The following is a 22,398-nucleotide window of genomic DNA, read 5'->3' as shown; positions in this document are numbered from 1 at the left end:
ATCTGTGTAAGCTTCGTTACAGCATCAAATTTTGCCATCGGAATTTTTGGTCCTTTGTGCCAAAACAAATTCGGGTCAATGACAGTAATAAATTTGAAACATTTGAAAATCTAAAAAGTGTTTCATATTAAACTTCTACAAATAATTTGAACAAGAAGTCAATCATGTTTGATACGTTTTGGTAAAATGATAACAAACCTCCTAAGTTTACCTCTCCTTAACGTGCTCACATCTATAAAAGTTAAAAATTTAAAAAAAAAATTTTCCAGGAACAAGAACCACGAGTTTCATGAAAATACAGCTCAGGAATTATTCTCTTCAATAAAGCATGTAATAATGAATTATTTATTATTAATGAATTATTACTTCTGATCTTTCCGAGTGTGTTTTCTATCGACGCTTGGGAGAAGAATAAACGGATTGGTCTATTGATGAACAATACATTGTCACGAGTCGTATGACAGCTTGCGAATTCAGAAGAGTTCTCCGATATACATCGATTTGGCAATTGTATACAAGCAGTCACCAAAACAAGATATACGTGTTATTAAAGGAAACGATATTTACGTTTCACTTTGCTCTCTTAAAAAAGCAAAATTTCACATCATTTTCGTAATGATCAAAAACCAAGAATAGACAGATAAAAAGGATTGCTATTCCATCTTACGCAATAATAAAAAAATTAATGGGATTAAAAACAAAACAAAAGATGAAACTATAAAAATAACATGTTCTACCCTACTCATCTCATTTAGTCTAAATTTTTTTAATTTCGACGTGCAATTATTCAAACGACAGGTACGTTCATCGTAACTGCGAGATGTATATTTTTTGAAACGTTCTTCTTTTTTATCTACGCGCATCGGGAGCTATTCCGTGGAGCGATGACTCGCGATCACGATAAATCGACGTATACAATCACGTGGAACACGATCCCAGTTTGTCGTTAAATTCCGATAACAAGTCCTAGTTTTTCCAGGCTTGAAATAGTTGGCTGATCGAAGTGTCTTGATAACCAAAAGCTCATGATATTGCAGATATCTCATGTGGCAAGTCGATGGATTTGTCCTTCCAGAAAAAAAAGAAAAATGAGGATATAAAGAGGAATGATGTTTTCGTAACTGCGACCTCGTTTATTCGATGTTGGAATTAATTGACTCGTATTTTCTCGGAAAAGAATGGACCTTAACTACCTTGTGCATTGCGATTGCAATATTTTCAGAATGTTAGAATAGAATTTACGATTCGTTTGTTTTTGCTAAGACACTAATGCCCCCCTAATTTAACTCCATTACAACTTTTAGATCGGTTTAATAAAACATCTTGGAATTGCAAACTTAAAACTAATTGAGCTATATAAGGTTATAACAAAATAGCATAAAAAGTAAGGATGTTGAATGACAGAAATAGGGATGGGAAGCATTATGTTTTTAGGAACCAAACTAGTTGTCTCAAATATAATTTTATTAAATACTGGTATTTATATTTAAGTATAGTTTAAGGTTGGAATATACGAATTTGGAATATATAATTTATATAATATAATCATAAATACTCTGTTAAACTTAACATGTATAACATCCCTTCCTGAATAATGTTTTCCTTAATACATTCACGACAGAGTAAAATGTATTTAGATCTACTGTTTTTTTGTTACTAAAAGATATGGTTAAACTTGAACTTTGAAGTATTTTTGTTTCAGTTTTGTGTTAAAATATTGTATAGTCATATCTACTGTTCCATTAACGCATAAAGCATTATAAATTTCTTTATTTGTTGAAACAAAATTAAGTTACAAATTGGAGTAACAAGGTTAATATATTTATAGTTGAGTAATTAACGTGAATACAAATTATAGAAAATTGGAAACTAGAGAACCTATCAACTTTTCCTGGTTATGACAGTGAGGCATCATCCTGCTAAATGATTCGTCGAGGCGACTCTAGCTAAATGGTTGAAATCCGCTTGAGTTATGCAAAGCCGATTACATAAAATTAATTGCTCTGGACAGTCATCCAATTTAGTCGTTGAGCTCAAATCTACACGATTTACAGATATTATTAGCGGCTGATTTATTTCATCTCAATCAGTGGATTTTAAGTGTCCGAGATAATATTTAATAACGTTTCGTTGGTAATATAATTAGTTTTAAGTATTAGCTAATTACGATATTATTGTCCAATTTACTTCTGCCAAGGGAATTTAATTTAAACAATAATTTTCTCGTATATCGTATTAAAGTCTGTATAAATTATTTGTAATATTTCATAAATGGTAAATATAATTCCATTTTATCCAATAACCGATACCTTTATCTGTTTTATGTATTTTTAGGTTTTGTACAAAAAATCCACAAAATTTTCATATATATTATTAAACGTACTGAAGTCGGGTTATCTTTGTTCTATTAAAACGTGTTATTTTCACCAGCCAAGCGCGATCAGCTATTCCAAATAGAGAACTTTCGCTAATCAAGCAATCTCTGTGTATTCTATCTCAATAACATGACCATCGTCAAATATTTTATCAGGTGGCTGTATTTCACTCTTCAAACACATTGGTTACATTTTAATCGTTAAATATATCGCGCAGTATTCTGATTTTCAAACAAGTCCCCATGGAAGAGACAGCTTTTCAGTATATTGAGCTCTACAACTTTACAATTTTAAAAGGACCAAAAATGTAATAAAAACGCTGTGATTATTTCTAAAGAAATTAAACTTAAACCGTTATAATATCTACTAGATCAAAAACGCAACGTGGCCTTTGCGAACCAGAACAATGATTTTCACCTCGTATCTGCGTCCCGTTGATTTCTATGATATCCTGTTTTCGGGACGATAGAGGAGCGAGAGTATCGTTAACCGAGGAATTAATGGGCCACCGGATAAGCGTCAGAGTGTGTAAGGCTACGCGAGGGTGGCTGCGACGAAAGAGGAGAGACGTTTCTGGTTAGGGAAAGGAGTGAGTTAAATAGGTGAGCATCGATGTACAGCGGAAATCGATTTCTCCCGCGGGAGACTTTCTCATTCGTACGTGAAACGCATGGAAACAGGTCGAGCCTGAAAACCCAATAATTAAATGCGTGCTAGCAAATATTCGATCTGTGAACTGAACGTACCGAGTCTTTCTCGTCTTTCACTTTTTGTTTCATGTGTGATGAGTCAAATTGGATCGTGATTAGATTTTTCAAAGGTATTTCTGGTATAATATTGATACCCGTTTGCAGTATAACATTTGTTGGATTCATACTTCGTTGGGATTGATTCATTCTGCATTTCATTCGCTTTTTCTTTTTAGGAATATGCGAGATTGCTTTCCGTGAGAATTTGAATGACATAATGAGTGCAGTGAAATTGGACATGTGTCGGGATACAAAGTTTTGGCGTGAATTTTTGATGCATTGTTTTAAGGATTCTATGTCAGGATTTGTGGTTTTAGTATGATATCGTTGATGTTGGTCCTTGGAAAGAATATATATAGGAGAAAATCGTGCAATACCGACCATACAGTACTGACTAAAATTAGTTCTGGTATTTTTCACCAGATATTCGCTTTTTTTTTAGTAAACGAATGAATGTAACAATTCTGTGTAACATATTATTTATTCCATTGATTTCGCTATTCTGACATGTTAGAGGTATATGTCGATATTCCGAGTGGTAAAAGTTATTTTCTAGAGCTGATATTTTGTTTCTCAAGTAGGTAGATGATTTTTTTCTATTATACAGGGTGGTTGGTAACTGGTGGTGCAAGCGGAAAGAGGGTGATTCTACGCGAAAAAAGAAGTCGAAAATATAGAATAAAAATTAAAAAAAAAAAATTTTTTTTTTTAATTTTTCCATCGAAACAAAGATTTACAGTGAGATCCGTTATAACGAGACGTGATAAAGTGCACGCGTACCAAGCGAAAATTCAAAGTCGATTTTCTCGAAAACAAAGCCTCAAACGAAAAATTTTTATTCTATATTTTCGACTTCTTTTTTAGCGTAGAATCACCCCCTTTCCGCTTGTACCACCAGTTACCAACCACCCTATATATGCTATATCTAGTCTATTAACTGTAATTATTATCCCCAGTTTCGTAATTTTCTTTGTACATTATATACATTATAATCTATAATTGTTTTCACGTTTGTCGTCCAGTATCGAGTAATCAACTGTTGACCAGTACAAACCAAGTGTTTTTTTACGTGTAAATTAAATCTGTTGACAACTGGAATTAAATTAGAAGATGTTCAGTTAATCTTTTTGCTGTCTTTTCACATAGAAAAATGTTTGAAATTCCAAAGTAAAAAAAAGGCGATACCATGAACATGAAACATGAGATCATGAAAGACAGAGGAGATCATGAATGTTACTCTGAAGATACTCTTCGAAAATAAAATGACCCAAAGATAAATCGGTGAGGTTTTCAATGATCCAAAAACAATGAATGTGAAGAATATTAATTATTTGATTGCGATATTTGTACCAATAAAATTTGAATAAGAATGTATTCTAACATTTAAATGTTAACGTTTTTTTAACATTATTGTTCCTTAAGACCGAAAAATCTACTAATCAAATAATTGGTCGGGCGACGACTTTTCGTTTCCTACAAATTATAACATTTTTACTCTTGCAAATTATCAATTTCTATTACTGAATTTGATAAAATTAACTTCTTTTATTAGGTCCTATTTGTATTACAAACTTATACATTTTGATTTAGTATCGATTCTAGAACAAGATATAACAAAAAGCCTACAGCGGCAGTACTACACGATGCAATACGATTGCACTCCTCTAGTGCATGTCTATTAGTTTCAAGCATTTCACATATATTAACAGTAATCTTATATATATTTCAAAAGATAAGCGAAAATGTAACTTTTAATAGTTAATTCCGATAATAAGATATTAAAATTTACTGTTTCTAAGATTCTTGGTTTTGTCCATTGCAATAAATAAATGAATATATAAATATATACTTATTTATTTAAATCAAATCATCGTTAATTTTTTTGAAGATATTTTTAAAATAAAATATTAGCTTTGATGCATTTATTAGCTCTGTCAGCTGAAAAAAAAGAAGTTCGTTTTATAATACGTAACTCGGTGAAAAATTCGATGCTATTTTACAATTTTAAAAACAGAAATAAAGTAAGGACGGCGTAATATATTTTTATCGAAAAAAAGTTAAAATATTCGGCAAACATGTGGATGTCTGCACTTTGAAAAAATAAATAAATTTTACATGATTTTACACTATTTACAAATTTTACAGTATCCTTTATCTCGTATAAATTATTTGTGGAACGAAAATGCTTACCTTGAAGTTTTTTATGAAAGCAAGATCTCAGGAATTTGAGACGACATCTTTTAGAAGCAAAGAGGATAAACAAATTCCAAAAATCCCGGCAATGAAGACTTTCCGATTATATCATTTCTCTCGTTTACTTTTTTACTTTCTCGTTTACTTTGTAAAATACACTTCAATTCGCTATCTCTATCTATCTCACTATATATCTGACCATCATAACAATTGCAAATCAACAAAACGCCATTGTTTTACTCTGTACCGAAATTTAATACCACATCTGAAATTTTCAAAAATAAAAATAATAAAACCGCTGTATAAGTCTTTCTTACATTCTTAATACAATATAACGATAACAAATAGAAACAGCCATACAGCGATGAAATAATGATGTTTCATGCAATGTTTTTGAACAACAACAGTTGTCAATCTAGAAAACTTAATTAATCAAGTTCCAAACCAGAAACGATGCTAACCAGATAACGAGCCTCCAAAAAGTATCACGATATTCGAAGGTACACATAGGTATATTCATACTCGGCGATTTTTTAATTAATTTTTCGTTTGGCACAATTTCGGAGGTAGTAATCGATTTCTCAGATTAATACTAGTGAAGCAATAATGCGAGTACTGTCAGAGCAACAAGATTGTTTGTCTTTAATATCCTGCGCATTTCGGTGAGACAGAATACGGATCTTTGGTATCCAAATACTGTGAGGTACGGAAATAAGCGTTTTACTCTTCAAAATTTTACTTCTTACTACACAAGTGATAAAAAAGATTCGAATGGTCGAAACGTGGAATATCATTCTACCTGTGGTTACTAGGCCACGTTTGTTCTATTAGGAAGGTAACTGTCTTTGATGGTAATTTAAAAAAGAACGTTCGCGTATTGTTCTTTACAAAATTATACATACAATGTGAGATACAATGGTTAATTGTAGATCTAAGATAGAGCGTATAATATCGTCGTAAGTTTTTCATAGTTCTTTTGTACAAGTCTCAGAAAAAATACTTATAGAAATTGCTTATTAATGCAATTTGTTAGATTACAAATTTTTATGTAAATCTAAATTTGTATGAACATAACTAAAGAGAAGAAACAGATATAGATAGGAATTTAATAAATAAATATTATTAATATTTCATATTAACAACTATCAATATTATAATCAATAATATAACATAAAAATATTATAAGAAATACTTATCCGGCAGCGTAGCTTATCGTTCAAACAGCCTCAAGCGTCATTTTTCAAAGTTCTTTCATTAACAAACAAAAAATTGCGATAGAATATCAACGATGGGCGTGACATCGAAGACGCGTTTGCCCTTTCTCCACTTCTTTGCCATTAATTTGCTTTTGTCGAGCTGCACTGTGTCATGTGACGATACGAAGGAGAGAGCACAGAGGGTTGGACACAGCGTAGAAAGGGAGAGCACAGGCTAACAAAGGTACAAAGAGGAAAACAGTCGAGTTGCATCGAGAACCAGGGTCGTGCACAATACAGTCTCAGAAGCGCTTTGATGTCTAGTCGAAATTAATGTGGCATCCCCCTTTGTCCTGACGCGGTTATTGCAATTGCCGCGGCAAAACGAATGCAACCGGAGTAAAGCAAAAAAAGTTCGCGTGATGGAAGAGAGAAAAATTGTAGGTCCAACTAAGGTCTTCGCTGGTTCCAGTTATATTAAGATTGCCACTCAATTTTGCGCCAGTTACATACCCTCTCAACTAACTCTCGAAATTCGAAATTCATTTCGAATTTTAGAATTTTTATGGAATTTCATTTCCTATAAACGACGTTGTGATTTTTACGAAGATCTTTACAATGAATGAAATTGGGATTACTGAAATGTGTGGATAGATTTTGTCTTTGTCCGAGAATATTTAGTAATAATTATTGATGTTCACCCTCATTAAAGGATTTTAGAGTAGTTGTTACGTTTGCTTTACTTCTAAAATGGAAATTAATAAGAAGATGATAAATAATTATAGAGATGAGGCAAATCATTGATTAATGACTAAAAATAATGTACCAAAGAACCGCATTATTTGCGAAATAACTGAACAACAATGTGCTAAAAGTAGTATAAGATGAGAATTGTTGTAGTGTTAAATCCAATCTCTTAATCACTTTCGTATTTTCACGAAAATTTATTTTATTTTTTAATGAACATTATGATTGAAATACTTTTCCATATTTTTCCATTTCTTTTCCATATGGAACAGATATGTAATTTACTCAATTATTTTATATGATTTTATGAATTATCTGATTTTTTCAAATAACATTTTTTAAAGTACTAGTTGCTTCTTTCATGATTAATCCTTTTACGACTATGATCCGATATATACAAATTCGAAAAAAGAGGCTCGTGGTGGATTAAAGCTCATACGTGTGTCGGACTAGTATTATTGAATATTTTTTCATGTTTCTGACTATAACATTGCAATAGTAGAATATAGGATCGATACTGCACCTATTGGAAGCGAAAGGGATTTAGTTCAAGGCAATATCCACTGCAGAAAATATTTAAAACCGATAGGATTAATTTTAAATAAAATAGAAAAAGAAATGCGTCTATTCATTTTTATTTAGAAATAAAAAAAGAGAACATTAATTTCAAGCTGGTATAGAAGTGACGTTCTACTTTGTATTAATAAAATTTTCTGTTATTTTATGTTATCGGGGACATTTTCGTTGAAATCAATATATGTATATATTTTTATATTTTTTTCAACCAGTTGTATTTCGCTGATTCTACATCAAGCTTGACAACTGTGCAATGGTCAATGACAGAAGCTGAATCAGCGAATTTTTACTATCACTACCAGCGACATACGCATTTTCAAGAAGCAAAAAGTAGGTCGCTGAGATCCTAAGAATTTCAGATGTCATTGAGTTTTCCTTACATCTTAAACGCTGCACTTTAGAGCTGTACATGTAGGAAACAGGTTAGCATATGGATTTGAAATGAAACGTTGTCGAAAGCATATTCATTTTTTAATTTCAGAATAGTTTGCATAAAAAACCTAAAAGTTCCTTTTTTGATGTAAGTCTTCACTCTAGACATATTAAAAATTCCAACGCAAAGGTATAACAACAAGAACAATTAATAACAGAAATTGTCAGTTAGAATATTTTTACACATTTTGCAATCCGCTCGCTCTATTGTTAACTTTGCGTTCGAATTTATCGCATATAACGACCAGAAAATTAATTCACCGTATAAGTATAATTAACCAGAGGAAATTTTCACGATTATATATTACGAATGTTACGCGATTCCAATACAGTAAAATATCATTCGTCATGCTTTTCTACGTAGTAGAGTTGAATAAATTCGAGAAACAAATTAATCATTAACTTAATGGATACAAGATTGGAACGTATTGCTGTTAATATCGCCCAAGTAAATTGGTTGCGTATGCATACGTGCTCCCGTTTATTGGGAGAGCGTGTTTGCGTTATTTGGTGTCTCGCTGCAAAATATGTAATCACACAGCAGTAAATTACACATTTTGGGTAGAACTCTGTTGATACTGTGACATCACATGTTCTCGTGGTCCTAAACTACTGCACTGTATACATGTCAGAGTGCATGATCTGCTTGCGAGCGACACGTACAGAGCATCAAAGGATCGTATAACTGTCAGAACGATTCTACTGAGTAAAAATAATACAGGATATCAGAGAAATTGATTCTGAAATTCATACTTTCAGCTGAATTTCGTGACATTTGATTATTACTTAATATATGTAGAACTGGGAATTCTTTTAACATAATGTTGAGCTAAATTATGTATTAATTTCTGAATTTTTTATTTAAAATCGTCTTAATTTTTCGATGTTGATATTTACAAATTTAATAAATACTTTAGAATAAATATACTTAATACTACTAATTAATAATATTAAATATATTTAAAATAATACTTTAGAAAGGTAAATTTATGCCTAATACAGTAATGAAAAATTATTTTTAAAAAATAAGAATACTATACATTTAAGAGTTAAGCTATTTCTTTAAATTTGATGATGCTTATCTTTATATTTAAGAATAGTTTAAGGTAACAGTACATGAATTTAAAATAAACAGTTTACGTGATAAAATTACCAACAATACTCTGTTGAATATATTAATAAAACGTTCCTTCTTGAAATTACTGCGTTGTAATTTTCTTAGATTATAACCAATACTAGCATTATCGTAAAGTGAGCGGATCGTCTGAATGACGTGTTAGTACTCACTGTTGCAGACGGTTGTGGATGTTTGTCACAAGAAGAGGCAGTGCAAGTTCAACACCAGTCCGGAAACCTTCCAAGGTGATCCGTGTCCTGGATTGCCGAAATACATCGAAGTCGCCTACCAATGCCGTCCTTGTAAGTAATCGTGCTTTCCTTCTTATTATTTTTTTTTCTGTTTGACATACTCTGAAAACTGTCCGTATCTATGTTGAGGTCATTTCTCAATAGCAGTACATACTTGTGAAGTGAATTTTTAAATACACATCTTGATGAAACATATGATAAATTAGCAAAACCAAAATGTGTTACGTCCACTCGGTGCAAAACTTTCTTCTTTTATGATGACGAAATTTTGAACTAAAATAAAATTGCTAAACGTGTATACTAAGAATATATCATAGATTTTATTAATACACTAATAGTTTGCATGATATTTCATTAGAGAATGTATAGCTCGTATAGAGAAGTAATGATTTTAAGTAGAAACAATCAACATTGATCAGACACTCTGCCAATTGTACATTGAACCTCTTGATATCAACAGAAAAGAAAATTTTCAGAATAATTACTTAGAAAACAATTAATATTTTAATGTTCAATGTTAAATTACATGTAGAAATTTCAAGTATTTAAAATAACATCGCGTACCAGCTGAAAAGAATTGCTTGTATAGATGTTATTCTTTAAAATCATTCTTTAGTGATATTTGAACTGTCACATATTATATTCCACATCATTTTTTGCTACTTTAGAATGACTTTCATATTTGGAATTGAATTCTTGAACAGAGTATTTCGTGTGTCTCTTGTATAGTATCTCTCTGTACTACGTTCTCAAAGTGATATGGTCGCTGTATATCTTCCAGATAAAATTGAAAGGTACATCATTATTATTATCTAACGTTTTGTCAAAAAACGTAAAAAATCTTTAATTTAAGATGTATAATCGCTGCTCTTAAGTTTGTGCACACGCTACTTATTTTGCCTAGAAAGTGTACTCAATACACCCTCGATGCATCTTCGATGCAGTGTAATGCACGCGTCTCACAAAAGATTCAGTGCGCGAAGAAACACTGTCTAGATACATTGTTATTGTGGAAAGCATGAGAATAATTCGACAGGTTTGAAATTCAGAATATAAATGCAATCGTGTGCGAATAGCACTTATATGAAGTATGCCGTGGAAACGTTCAACTAGATATACTTTCATTTTCTTTTAGCTTTGGAGGTCATGTAATGAAAGTATCATTAACGCGGTTTTTCATCTTTTGAAAACTCGAGATCTCTTTAAGCTTTAATTGCTCATTTCATCTTTCCTTCTATCCATGTTACATAAATTGATCTTTTTAAAGTTAATTTTCTGAAGTACTAAGAATGACATTGACGATCAGGTAAGTGACTCTCTCATTTTGAAGATGATGGATAATAAAGAGAATTTAAATGGTCTACAGTATCTATCATTATAATCTTGCAGATTATCATTATAATCATTATATCCTTCGCAGTACGCTATTATAAATGACATATCTATCATTAGGTGCTTGAAAACTTAGTATAGGAGACAAACTCAAAGAATATTTTATGTGCTTCATTCTAATAACAGAGAATGAGAATATTTCTGAATGCATACGATAGATTTACAGCATAAATGATTATGTAGCAGCATAAGTAGAAATTAAATAAGCTATTATATAAACATTATTGCTTGCCGTTTGTTATATACGTACATGTGTATATTACGTCGTTCATGTACATATATACATTGCATGAAATGTATGTTTTAGAATCTACTTAAAATTTAACAAAACACTATTCTTAATTCACAAGACTCGTTAATTGAGATATTCTCAACGTACAGGAAACTGTGCACAAAAGTAATCGAACTGATGACGAATGTAATATAAAAAAGTAATTGTAAGAATGGTCAAGAGACATTTGCGCGAACGTAACGCGAGGTCCGTTTTGGAGATGAGGTCGTTTCTCCTCGTAGATCTTGTTGATGCTGTTTTTATGGGCGCATCGGACATTAGCTCAGTTGAATGTGAAAAGCACGGATATCGATGTAGCTTTGGGAAGATTCTTTTCGTAGTTCTATTGATGAACGTCGTTTGGATCGTGGTTTGTCTTGAAAGATGTACTCGTAAACGTAACAAGATAGTAAAATTGTTTGCGAATTTTTCCTATAGCTACATTAAAAAGAAGTTAAAATATTATTTGGCAAAATATGGTAATAGAAAAAAATACAAATATAATATGTATAATAAAAAATAAAAATATAACATTTATATATAATTATATCTAAAAATGAGAAAATAATTTTTGCAAAATTATTAGATGCAAAATTATTGTGGTAGAATTTTTGCTGTAATTGAAAAAATTAAATATAATTGCTGAAAATTTCTTTTTTGCTTCTATTTATTTTTGTTTCACCGACTAGCAATTCGTTATTTATAGTTATAATATTTTTAACAATTTATGAATATGTTACGCTATAAATGTATTAAATATTAGTAATATAGTAAATGTGAATACATAAAGAAAAGTAAAAATAAACGAAAAATGTGAATACATTTATTAGTAACAGTACACATTTTTAAATTTAATCTATACTTTTATTCAAATCTTACATAATTGTATATATTAACTATCTGTATGTAGTACATATATATCTTTATTAAGTTTTACGATTTCATTGTCACATTGTATTAAATTATATTACGTAATATGCAACCCTGTATCATTATGTCCCATTCGTAAAGATTCTGTTTTAAACGGAATGTACGATTATCAAACTAAATCCCGTTATTTATTTTTCTTTTAAAATATGAGTTCATCTAGCGCGGTAAGGGTGGTAATATCACATAAATACACACAAATCCAACAATATACTCCCGAGATTATGAAGTTACGCTTTTCACGAGGCCGGCGACATTTCAACATTCCGTAGCTGCTGAATTAAAAGATACATTTGCCTTTTTGCTCTGCGGATCATGAAAAGGCAATTCAAATTTCATTATACATATGCATATCTTGCTGCTTGATATTGATATTTTGTAAAATGTAAGAGATTGGGTGGAAGTTACATACATATAACATAAAGAAAATAATGTATCATATTATGATACATGATATGAAATTTATCCTCATAATACTATTGCAAAATGGGTAAATTTTATGATGTTTTTTGGATGTTTTCTGAATGGTTATAAAATTATATTTTGATAAAATTACAAATTTACATGGTATGGTTGGTCTGAGGTGATATGCGAATTTTAGGGAACACGTAAGTTATTAGGGGTTGTAGAATTTTATATGGTATGTAGTTTATTGAATTTCCCCTTTCGGCACTGAATAACTCGCATCATCTTTATTAAATCGCATGGAATTTTGAAATACTGGAAGTAATAGATCAGCATTATTTGCCTACGCAGTTGTTTTACATGTCAGTTCCAACGCGGTTATTCCTTATCGAAGGTTTTGAACAATTACAATATTTTTTATGAATATGATAATAGCTGAATCCTTCGAGTAATATTTATAAATATTGGAAATTTTATCATTTTGGTTATTATATTTCTTTTACCTTAATTAAAATTCTCTTGCAATTGATGTTTCAAATTATTATAATTAACCTAAAGGATATTGAAATTTTACTTCCTTTTAACCAGTTTCACGATACAAAACTAGTTCAATGATAATAAAAAAAAACATCAACATCTGATATTTAGACTGAACTCAACTTTTTCATCGGAATTTTCCTTAAGCCTGGTAACTCGATTTTGTTTTAATCGTAAACCTCTTAGTATTAAATGTTATTAAAGGCAAATTGATTTTAATTAGACCGATTCTAGTAACTGCAAACATGACCATGCTGAAGATTTAACGAGGTATTGAAATAGGGATCAAAATATGGGTACATAAATTATTAAGTTTAAAATTAACAAATTCCATATTTCCATATTTTAAAATCACACCTGTTCGATAAAAGAATATATTCAATTCCGATATCTCAGAATGACATATCTCTCACCAACATTTATTAAAATTCCTTTTCCTTCCATTACTACGACCTCGTTTTAATCAAAAACCCTAAGTCACCACGATGGCCAACGAGCAGGAAACGCGGACCATCCGGATGTAGCGCGTTAACACAGTAAATAACAAGGCGAGCGTAGTAGGTGAATACCAACGTCCATGAAGCGTGAAACACGGAACGGAAAGAATTAGTGCGTCCTGCGGCAAAAATTACTTGGAGCTTGTTACTGCAACAGGTTGTCGCCGTATTGTGGATGCACGGATCCGTATGGTCGCATTCCTACACCGTTAATATACATACTTTACAGGGCCGTGTAATAAACATGGCGCCCTATTTTACGTTCTTACTACGTGGTACCCTAATATTTCATTTTCCTGGTCCTTCTGCTTCCGTGCTAAGACTAGTGGCTTTCATCACATACGACGCCCAAGTAAATTTTGGTGATTATCGTTACGACCCATCAAGGATTTAAATATTACAGATGTTGTGTCATTTATAAAGTCGAAGGATTACCAAACGCTTGACTGTCTGAATTTTGTTCATTATCACATAGGTACATATAAACCCATAGATTACTTGATTATTAAATTCTATTCATTGTATCGTAAAAATTAATTTAGTGCAATTATTTTGCTCAATGATGCATGCTTATTTGTCAGAGATTTCTACATTTGAAGTTAGTCAACTGTTAAAACCTCCGTTATGCTAAATTTTCCGTTAAATTGTTGCAATAAAATAAAAATTTCGATTCCTCTTGGAGATATAAGCGATTTGAAGTTAAGAGCTAATTGCTATGAGTAGTAATTAGGACTGCTTAGTGCTGAGTTCTTAGGAAGGACTAAAGTCAACATTTATCAACGAAACATGGTTTCACAGACTTTTTTTTAGCTAACTATTTGTATCCTTCACAGACTGTTACATTTGCACAAGTAAGTGTTTCAAAAATTAGTCTAACCTAAACTTTTATTTTTACCTAAGTACATAATTAATTCCGAATTTCTCAAAAAGCAAATAATTTAGAGGTTCGTTACCCCTATTGAAACACAATGAGTATGCTACTGTAAGTGAATTATATGTATTCAGTGCATCCTTACATTTTCAAATTTTGAATAAATGCATAAAAATCCACAGAATAATAATAACTATAATTACTTTCCGTCACTCTTTAACATATAAAGTTGATGAATGTGGCTTCTGACTGCCTCAAATAACGTTAGATCAGTTCTTTTCTATTTTATACCTAATGTGTTACATTATGTGCTGGGTGGCTATCAGTATTGTACAGTAGCTGTCGATTGTGACAAATGTCGATAGTGACGTTGCCGCTTGGTGGATAGACGCGCATTACATCATATTGTCCGTTCCATGTAATACAGGAAGTGATATCTTGGCGTATACGCGTCTATGCAGCGACGTTCAGTGGACATACGGCCTCCGTTGAACGGTTCTCGATCGATCGTCATGGATGTCTTAAGTGCTACTCGAACCACGTTGCCCAACTAATAGAATTCAGAGGAATTCGAAAGTAGAAAGACATTTAAGACACGTCCAGAAATTTTCCTTAGGTGAAATTTTAATTTACACGGGGAATCTTGCTCTTCGATGAAATCGGACTTTTCATCTGGTTTTGATTTGACAGTCTCGTTTTTCGGTCTGGTCTTGGTTTTGATAGGATGGATTCAATTGGCCCTGGATTAGCTATGAAATATACAAATATTTCGGTTTTGTGAATAAATTTAAAGATGTTTGACATTATTCCAATTCTGTCGTTGTTTCTTTAAAAATTAGGACATATCTGATGTATGTGTGCATATTGAAGAAATACAATAAGTAAGAGAATAAAATTTCAAAATTGTACACACGATTCAGATAAAATAAAATAAAATTTTATTTATCGTTACAGACTAAGAAACTTTTAGTTTTTTTATCGAATCAGTTTGTCAGCGAAGATAAATTAAATAGTGGTTAAACGATAATTGGTATCCAAATACTTAAATAAAAATACAGATATATACGTACTCCTATACATTAATTATCTGAAACTTCATTAAAATCACTTCTTTAGGGAGATCATGCGACGGTTGCAAAAGCTCCTTGTAACTTCCGCCGTACCTCGAAGGTAAACAAATCCTTTGTTCATAGTTAATGGTTTCGTTAGAGCAGTTCCAAGCAATAATATTCCTAAATACGTTATGTGTGTAATACTATCGCCAGCATACTTAGCCAGCGTACTGGTGACATCCGTGTACTAAAACAATTAAATCATTTCAAAGGACGTTCAACTGTGCTACCTACATTAATCAAACAGTGCTAAGGAGGCACGCTTGCACGTATTAAACGGTTCTCTATATGTAAAATACTACACTATGTTCCACGAAAGAGCTTATTTCCGAGGATTGAAACTGTTTGTTGGAGAAAGTTTCGAAATGTTCAAATTTCAAAATTCAATTTTTCAAAGTAAATATAAATATTCTTTGTTACTTTGTAATATTATTCTCTGATTTCTTATATTTAGGCTGCAGATGTTTATGCAAATTTATATTTTTGTGAACGCAATTAGACAAAATTACTAAAGTGATGGAATATAGTTCCAGAAAACAATAGATAAGATATTATTACGATAAAATTTTTGTGTACCGCGTTTTTTAATCAAGTTTTCAGTTCCTATTTTGTAAAAAGAAGCTCCATTGTTCTTGATTTCAATTTGAAAAAAGAAACCATTATTTATAAAGCGATCAAATAGGTAAAACCGTAAAACTAAATTTGTAACGCTTCGTGGAGCGTAGGGAATATTGACCCAGAAAAAACAGCAATGATTCCGTTGCAACGAGTCTTACAAAAGGTAGAAAAAAAAAAAAAAAAAAATAAATAGGAGTATGAAACGAGATTCTGTCGATCGAATGGTTAAACAGTTGGCTTTGTAGATCACAATCTTTCGCTGTGAGAGATCGATTCGAGTAAATCGATGATACGCGAATGGATTGTGGACGAAAATCCGTGTTACGTGTCGTAAGCATGCAAATTGCTTGTGCCAGATTAATGTTATCGTGTTGAACATCCTGAATCGACGTTTAATTAAATAAACGACGCGGAACAAAAGTGTTTTGCTCGCTTGCACTCGTGTCTATCACCAACTGGTCACTGAATGATTGTCATTAAGTTTAATTATTCAACGATTAGATTAATCATCGCCCGTTCAGAAAAACCTATGTGTTGGTGTGTATGTGTTGCGCGTGTTTAGAATTTGGAAATTAAACTGTGGATAATAAGGATACGAGGATAACGAGCGTTCGTGTGTTAATAATGTGGTGGAATTAATATGATGGATTCGAATAGCTGTCAGTAGTTCGTTCGCCAGAGGAGATAATAGTAGAAACACTGATCTCCAATATGTATTTAAATATACTATGTGTATATGTGAATTAGTTACACCAGACATGTTAAGGGTACCTATTTGTCACTGACAGCCTTAATTTTGTCAAGAACACTTGCATGTTTTTGATAATTGTAAAAGCAATTCTAATGTCAACCATCATTCTTCCTATATGTCAATTTGACACGTTCCAATAAATGTAAAAGCCATTGATTATTTTTTTCATTACATTGATTTGATACCAAGAACAAATTAAATTGAAAACATGAAGTATGATGCTCGAGAATGACAGCGTATTGACATTCATTTACAACAAAAATTATTTCCAACGTATCAACACGTTTTGAAGATGTTGTATGACGAAAGAGATATCCTACAAAATATTAATGCTTGATTCAAACTCGACATTTTAGTTTTGTAAAATCGATTCGTATCCATAATGTCCAAATATTTTTTACATTTATCTATATTCTATAACTAAAGTTTGTCTCTGTGAGAGGACATCAGTTTAATAAAAATAATCTAATATCCGTGTTTCTTTCTCTTTTTCGTCCTGTTGATAGGGAATCGATCGTGTCTACCGTAGAATTGGTATAATAATGTTTGAAATTGAAACCACTAGATATACATTATAGTAGTAATATTGTTTCTAGTTAGACAACATTTATTTATACGAAGATGAAATGGGATGGAATGAAATTACATTCAAATGTTTTCTTCAGTTTGTGGTTATATTTGACCTACTTCGTTATCGTTTTCTATAAATAACGTTGCATCGCCGTTGCTTTATTGTGTGCATACATATATATACACAGACTTTGCTTTTAGTATAACTACAAAGTGTGCGTAAAAGATATTTCCAGAGATCGGAGCATAAATCTTTTTTGGATTGTAATAAAATAATCTTTAGCGAATGAAGTTAACTAAACAGTAAAATAGGCAACAAGGTAGTGAATGTATACATATGTATATGACATTTAAGGAATTACTTCTCATATTTTATTAAAAATTGTTATACCTGTATGTCAACGATTAATTTTTAAATTAGATTACTTAGGTAAGAAAGACAGTGCTCTTTTTTTATAATTAAAATCTCGTTTTCGAGTTTTGAAATATACCATGTGTGTCACACGGAACTGTAATTTACAAGGAGATTAAAACTTCTGATGGAAAAAGAGAGAGATCTGAGACAACGCTCAAAATTCATGTTCTTGTTATTTAAAGTAGCAACGAGGAAACTTGGAAAGAAGTTTTTAATTGAGGAAGGAAATGTCGTAGTTAAACGAGAAATGAGTACTTAAAGATGAGTGTGTTTAACAGTCTTAGATTTCATTGAACAATATTCCAATTAAAGAGAATGATTGAAGCAAAATTTGTCAGCGACTTAAATTTCCTGTGACACTTCGTTTTCTTCAAGAAACACGAGCAATGAAAGTGCATTAATACAATTCCCAACAAGCCATTTCAAAAAATTGCAAGAAGCAAAATAATTCTTTTTAGTTCAAGAAAAAGATAACAAAAAGCAAATTTTCATACAAATGAAATTTTGCAGAAGTGTTGGTGTCTCTTTATTATATTACTTTACTTGGAATTACTCCATACTTTAAGAGTCAACGTAGAAATAAAACAACAAATGAAAATAGCTGTATGTTTATTGACAAATAATTATTACGCAATTCTCTGATTTGTATTCTTCCAGAAAGTAACATAGGTACGTCATAGCAATACATAGGTACGTGTCTAATAATGATTTGAAAATACAGTATTAGTTTTTGTTTGCCATTTTTTTCTGCCTCTCTGATAAAATTGCTTACAATCAATTTTTACACTAGCAACTTTCGATACTAGCTGTTCACACCAGTGGCAACCAGTCATTATTGATTTCACAGGGTCAATACAACTTCGATATACACTATGCACCGTATTCTGCACGCGTACCATACCATGGTCTATACTCTTTCTTTCATCTCCTTCTCTTGTTCTCTTATTCTCTTGTTCTCTTATTCTCTCGTTCTCTTATTCTCTCTTTCTCCCCATGCAGTCACGTTTTTTCCGTGGAACAAGTTATACAGTAAATCTATTAAAACAATGACTACTAGCTCCAATATAAAATATCCTTCTTCGCGTTGCTGACCGAAACGCTCTGACAATCATAATTAAAACACTCCAATTTCTTTGTGAATATGCGTTATGCGTTTCTGACGAATCGTTGAGGTTATCAATTACGATTGGCACTGGTAATTTTTATTTTATATGCTGACACAATGTCTCGAATATTTACAAAAATAAGAAAACATTTTGAAAGATTTAGCCATTAGACTTAGCCAATCACGATGTTTCTACCGCTTACATTTATTAAAATTGTATACGTAAATTTTACTTTCTGTAAATGCTTTTTTAACAAAGTAAACAAATACAAAAGTCGATAAAAGGCCCTCAATACTAACAACAATAATTATTGTTCAGAAAATTAAAATTAAATTGGATCGTAAGTATAATTGGCATTTATCCTATTTCAATTATGACTTGAACCTAAGCCAATTTATTGAGTGACGTAAATCGAGAAGGACATAGGGAATAACGTTAAGAACTTCTTTTAGAGTGTTCCTCTTTGTTGAGGGGAAGATTTAGTTTCAATCCTGATATCGATTGAATTTATTTAATAGACCCTTGAATAGTCTATTCAATGAGTATTTCTTTTCGCTAGCACTTGATTTTGGCGTCTCTTATATCTGTCCAAGTGTTAAATGGATGTAGAGGTTCTTATCTGTATTCTTACCTGAATAAGGGTTTTCAATTCCAAACAACCTCACCGTTTTCTGGAAGAAGCTTTATTAATTTGTATCCAGCAAGGTGACAATTCATTTACTTAAATTAAATTTGGTGTCAAAGCAAAACTTCAATGAATTATTTTTAGTTTAAGATAGTAAAATTGCAACAATATAAACATATACGTATTATACTAGGTTTTGTAAATTACTAGAATATCTACGAATAAACATATTTCGTTGATTACGTGCGGTACTGATTAATTTTGGAGCTTCAAACCACAAGTAGATTAATTTGTCGTTTTATAAGTTTTTATTTCACAGATACGCTCTTTCATAGTATTTTGGTTTCACTTACATAAAATATTTTTCTTTTACTATAAGTATTTTTAAAATTATGTTGAAATATCAATTAAATGTAATTATTGTTATACAATTTAATAGAATAACTTATTTTACGTAAAATATTTGATAACTTCGCCTCAATATAAGTGTAAAAAGAGAATGAAAAAATAATAGAAGAATACATATAATAGTAGCACTGAATTTTCTAGAGTTGAAAAATTATTACATTTATACGCCATCATTTATATGCATTCCCAGTGTATAGAATATATCATGTCATAGTTTGGAAATCAGGTGATCGTGCTGTAGACCAACCCTTGTTGCTAAAACTTTTAGAAATGAAGTTTTCCAATCTTCCCAGTTGTATTCTTTATTCTTCAACTTACTTGTTTGATACCATTCTAGTTCTATTTTTTCCAAATACATCTTCAAGCACTTGATTTTCTTCTCCTCATTCTGGATTTTTAATTTTTCGCACTCCGTTTCATACTCTGATATCCAATCTGTGGCTTTCTGTGTTCCATCAAATTGTTTTAAGCTGAAGTTTGTTTCTTCTTTATCATAAATATTGCGTTTTTGGAGAGTTTCTAACAGTCTTTCTATGTCTAGACTAAACCTGGCTTCCGTCTTTATTTTCCTTTTGGAAATGATTCCTACTTCTTCTAAGTACATGTTGAGGATGTCCCATCGTCTATTGTGAGTATGATATTTCTGTATTGGCCTACCTTGGTTAGACTTTTCGAGACATTTCTGATTATTGCTGAATTGAACAACCGTAGATGATAATTTCTCGCTTGAAATATTCATCTGGGTGCACATTATCCAATTTTAAACACCTAATCTGAAGCTGAAGTTCATTAATTATTGAACAAATCCCCGCTGTGCGTATTTAAACTACGTAACATCCTCGACTCAACTACAAAGAAAAATGAATTAGTCAAATGAAGCACGTTTAGCTAATGACGTTGTAGCGCAATAAGTAGCACGTGTGTCGTCGCATAGATTTGCGGCTGACACGTGAGGCATCGCTTGGTTTTGGCACATAATGTGACACGTGTAACGTGTATCCGTCTTCTTGATTCATTACGTTTGAATTACCGCTTGCATTGTGTATATTTTCTTTCATTTTCTTTCGTACTAATGCCAGTGAATTTGTATCTGTCAAATTAACACACGCTTCATTTGTGACAATCATTTAATAATTGATTGAAACGGTACAATTAATTCTTGTACAGGGTGTTTCATAAGTGATAATACTTACAACAACTTACTTAATATTCTTTAATAATAATTAGAGAGAAATAAAATATCAAACCAAATACAATTGAAATTATATCGTCTTTTTCCAAGAATATTTTTACTTCTACAAAGTTTACATCGAAATCCATCCCTATCTTCGTATCTTTCAATTAAGGCTTAATACAGCATTTTATTTTCAAATTGTCAAGCTCAAAAATTTTCAAGTCTAAATTTTCGGATTTTTATATCTTTGAATTTTCAAATCTGTTTCTGTACGATAATATTTTTTACGTATTATTTCACTGCTTAATGAGCTTATTCGTTACTAAAAACGTCCAAACTCAAAAACGTAGTTTTACACGAAAATATTTGGTACTATATTTTTTTGGTACTTGACCTTATTGAAAACGAGATTAATCGTAGTTACGTTGGACTCGCCCCTTCAAACACAGTATGCACATTCTCCATTTTGTTTCTGTTAACGTGATCTCTGGCGATTTGAAAAGAGAATCATAGCTATAAATGTTCATAACAACACACACGAAAACTTTAGAAGCCATCAAAACTGGGTCGATCGAAGAGGCAGTTGCTTGCTAAAATTGCTTTGTGCTAAGTCTATTGTCGTTTCCAGTACTCGAAGGAATTACGTCTTGCAACTATAGTATGACGTCTTTTTTTCGTCTTCTTACCAATTAAAGCTTCAATCTGGACATCTCGCTCGAAAGATAGTTCGATAAGGAGGTTCCGATGTCTTCTTATCTTATTTTACAAACCATTGTATAACTTTGTCCTTTGACGAGCCTCGTTACATGCTTAACGAGTTACTTTGTAACCTTTTCTCATCCAAGAGGCTATTTGTTGCAAGCTTCCAATCGTCATTATGAACAGAAAATCAGTTTGATGCTTGGAAATAGTTCGGTTTGTAGTTCCTAGTTTGACTTCAATTGTTTGGTTGATGGTGTAATTATTAAGTCTTTTCTGTGTATCGACTAAAAAACGTTTCATTACTGGTAAACAAATTTGGATTTTTGAGCTTTCTATCTTATACTTAGCTTTATCAATGGTAAAAACCGGATTTGCTGTCAG

The 22,398-nt window shown here is 31.5% G+C and overlaps 1 protein-coding gene across 6 annotated transcripts in view; it reads left to right on the top strand.

Moving 5' to 3' along the window:
• LOC138182791 (protein eva-1) overlaps positions 1 to 22,398 on the top strand; it is a 334,209-nt gene that overhangs the window by 214,912 nt on the left and 96,899 nt on the right. For 5 of the 6 annotated variants that reach the window (XM_069119013.1, XM_069119015.1, XM_069119009.1 and 2 more), the window contains exon 4: positions 9,549 to 9,687. In XM_069119013.1, coding sequence (XP_068975114.1) covers positions 9,549 to 9,687 — 139 coding nt within the window. The remainder of the gene's footprint in view (positions 1 to 9,548; positions 9,688 to 22,398) is intronic. The other variant, XM_069119014.1, reaches the window with a different exon arrangement.

This window comes from Bombus flavifrons, chromosome 8 (genome assembly GCF_040668555.2).
Source record: "Bombus flavifrons isolate JBK064 chromosome 8, iyBomFlav1_principal, whole genome shotgun sequence".
NCBI lineage: Eukaryota > Metazoa > Arthropoda > Insecta > Hymenoptera > Apidae > Bombus > Bombus flavifrons.
This window is presented reverse-complemented; position numbering and strand designations above follow the sequence as displayed.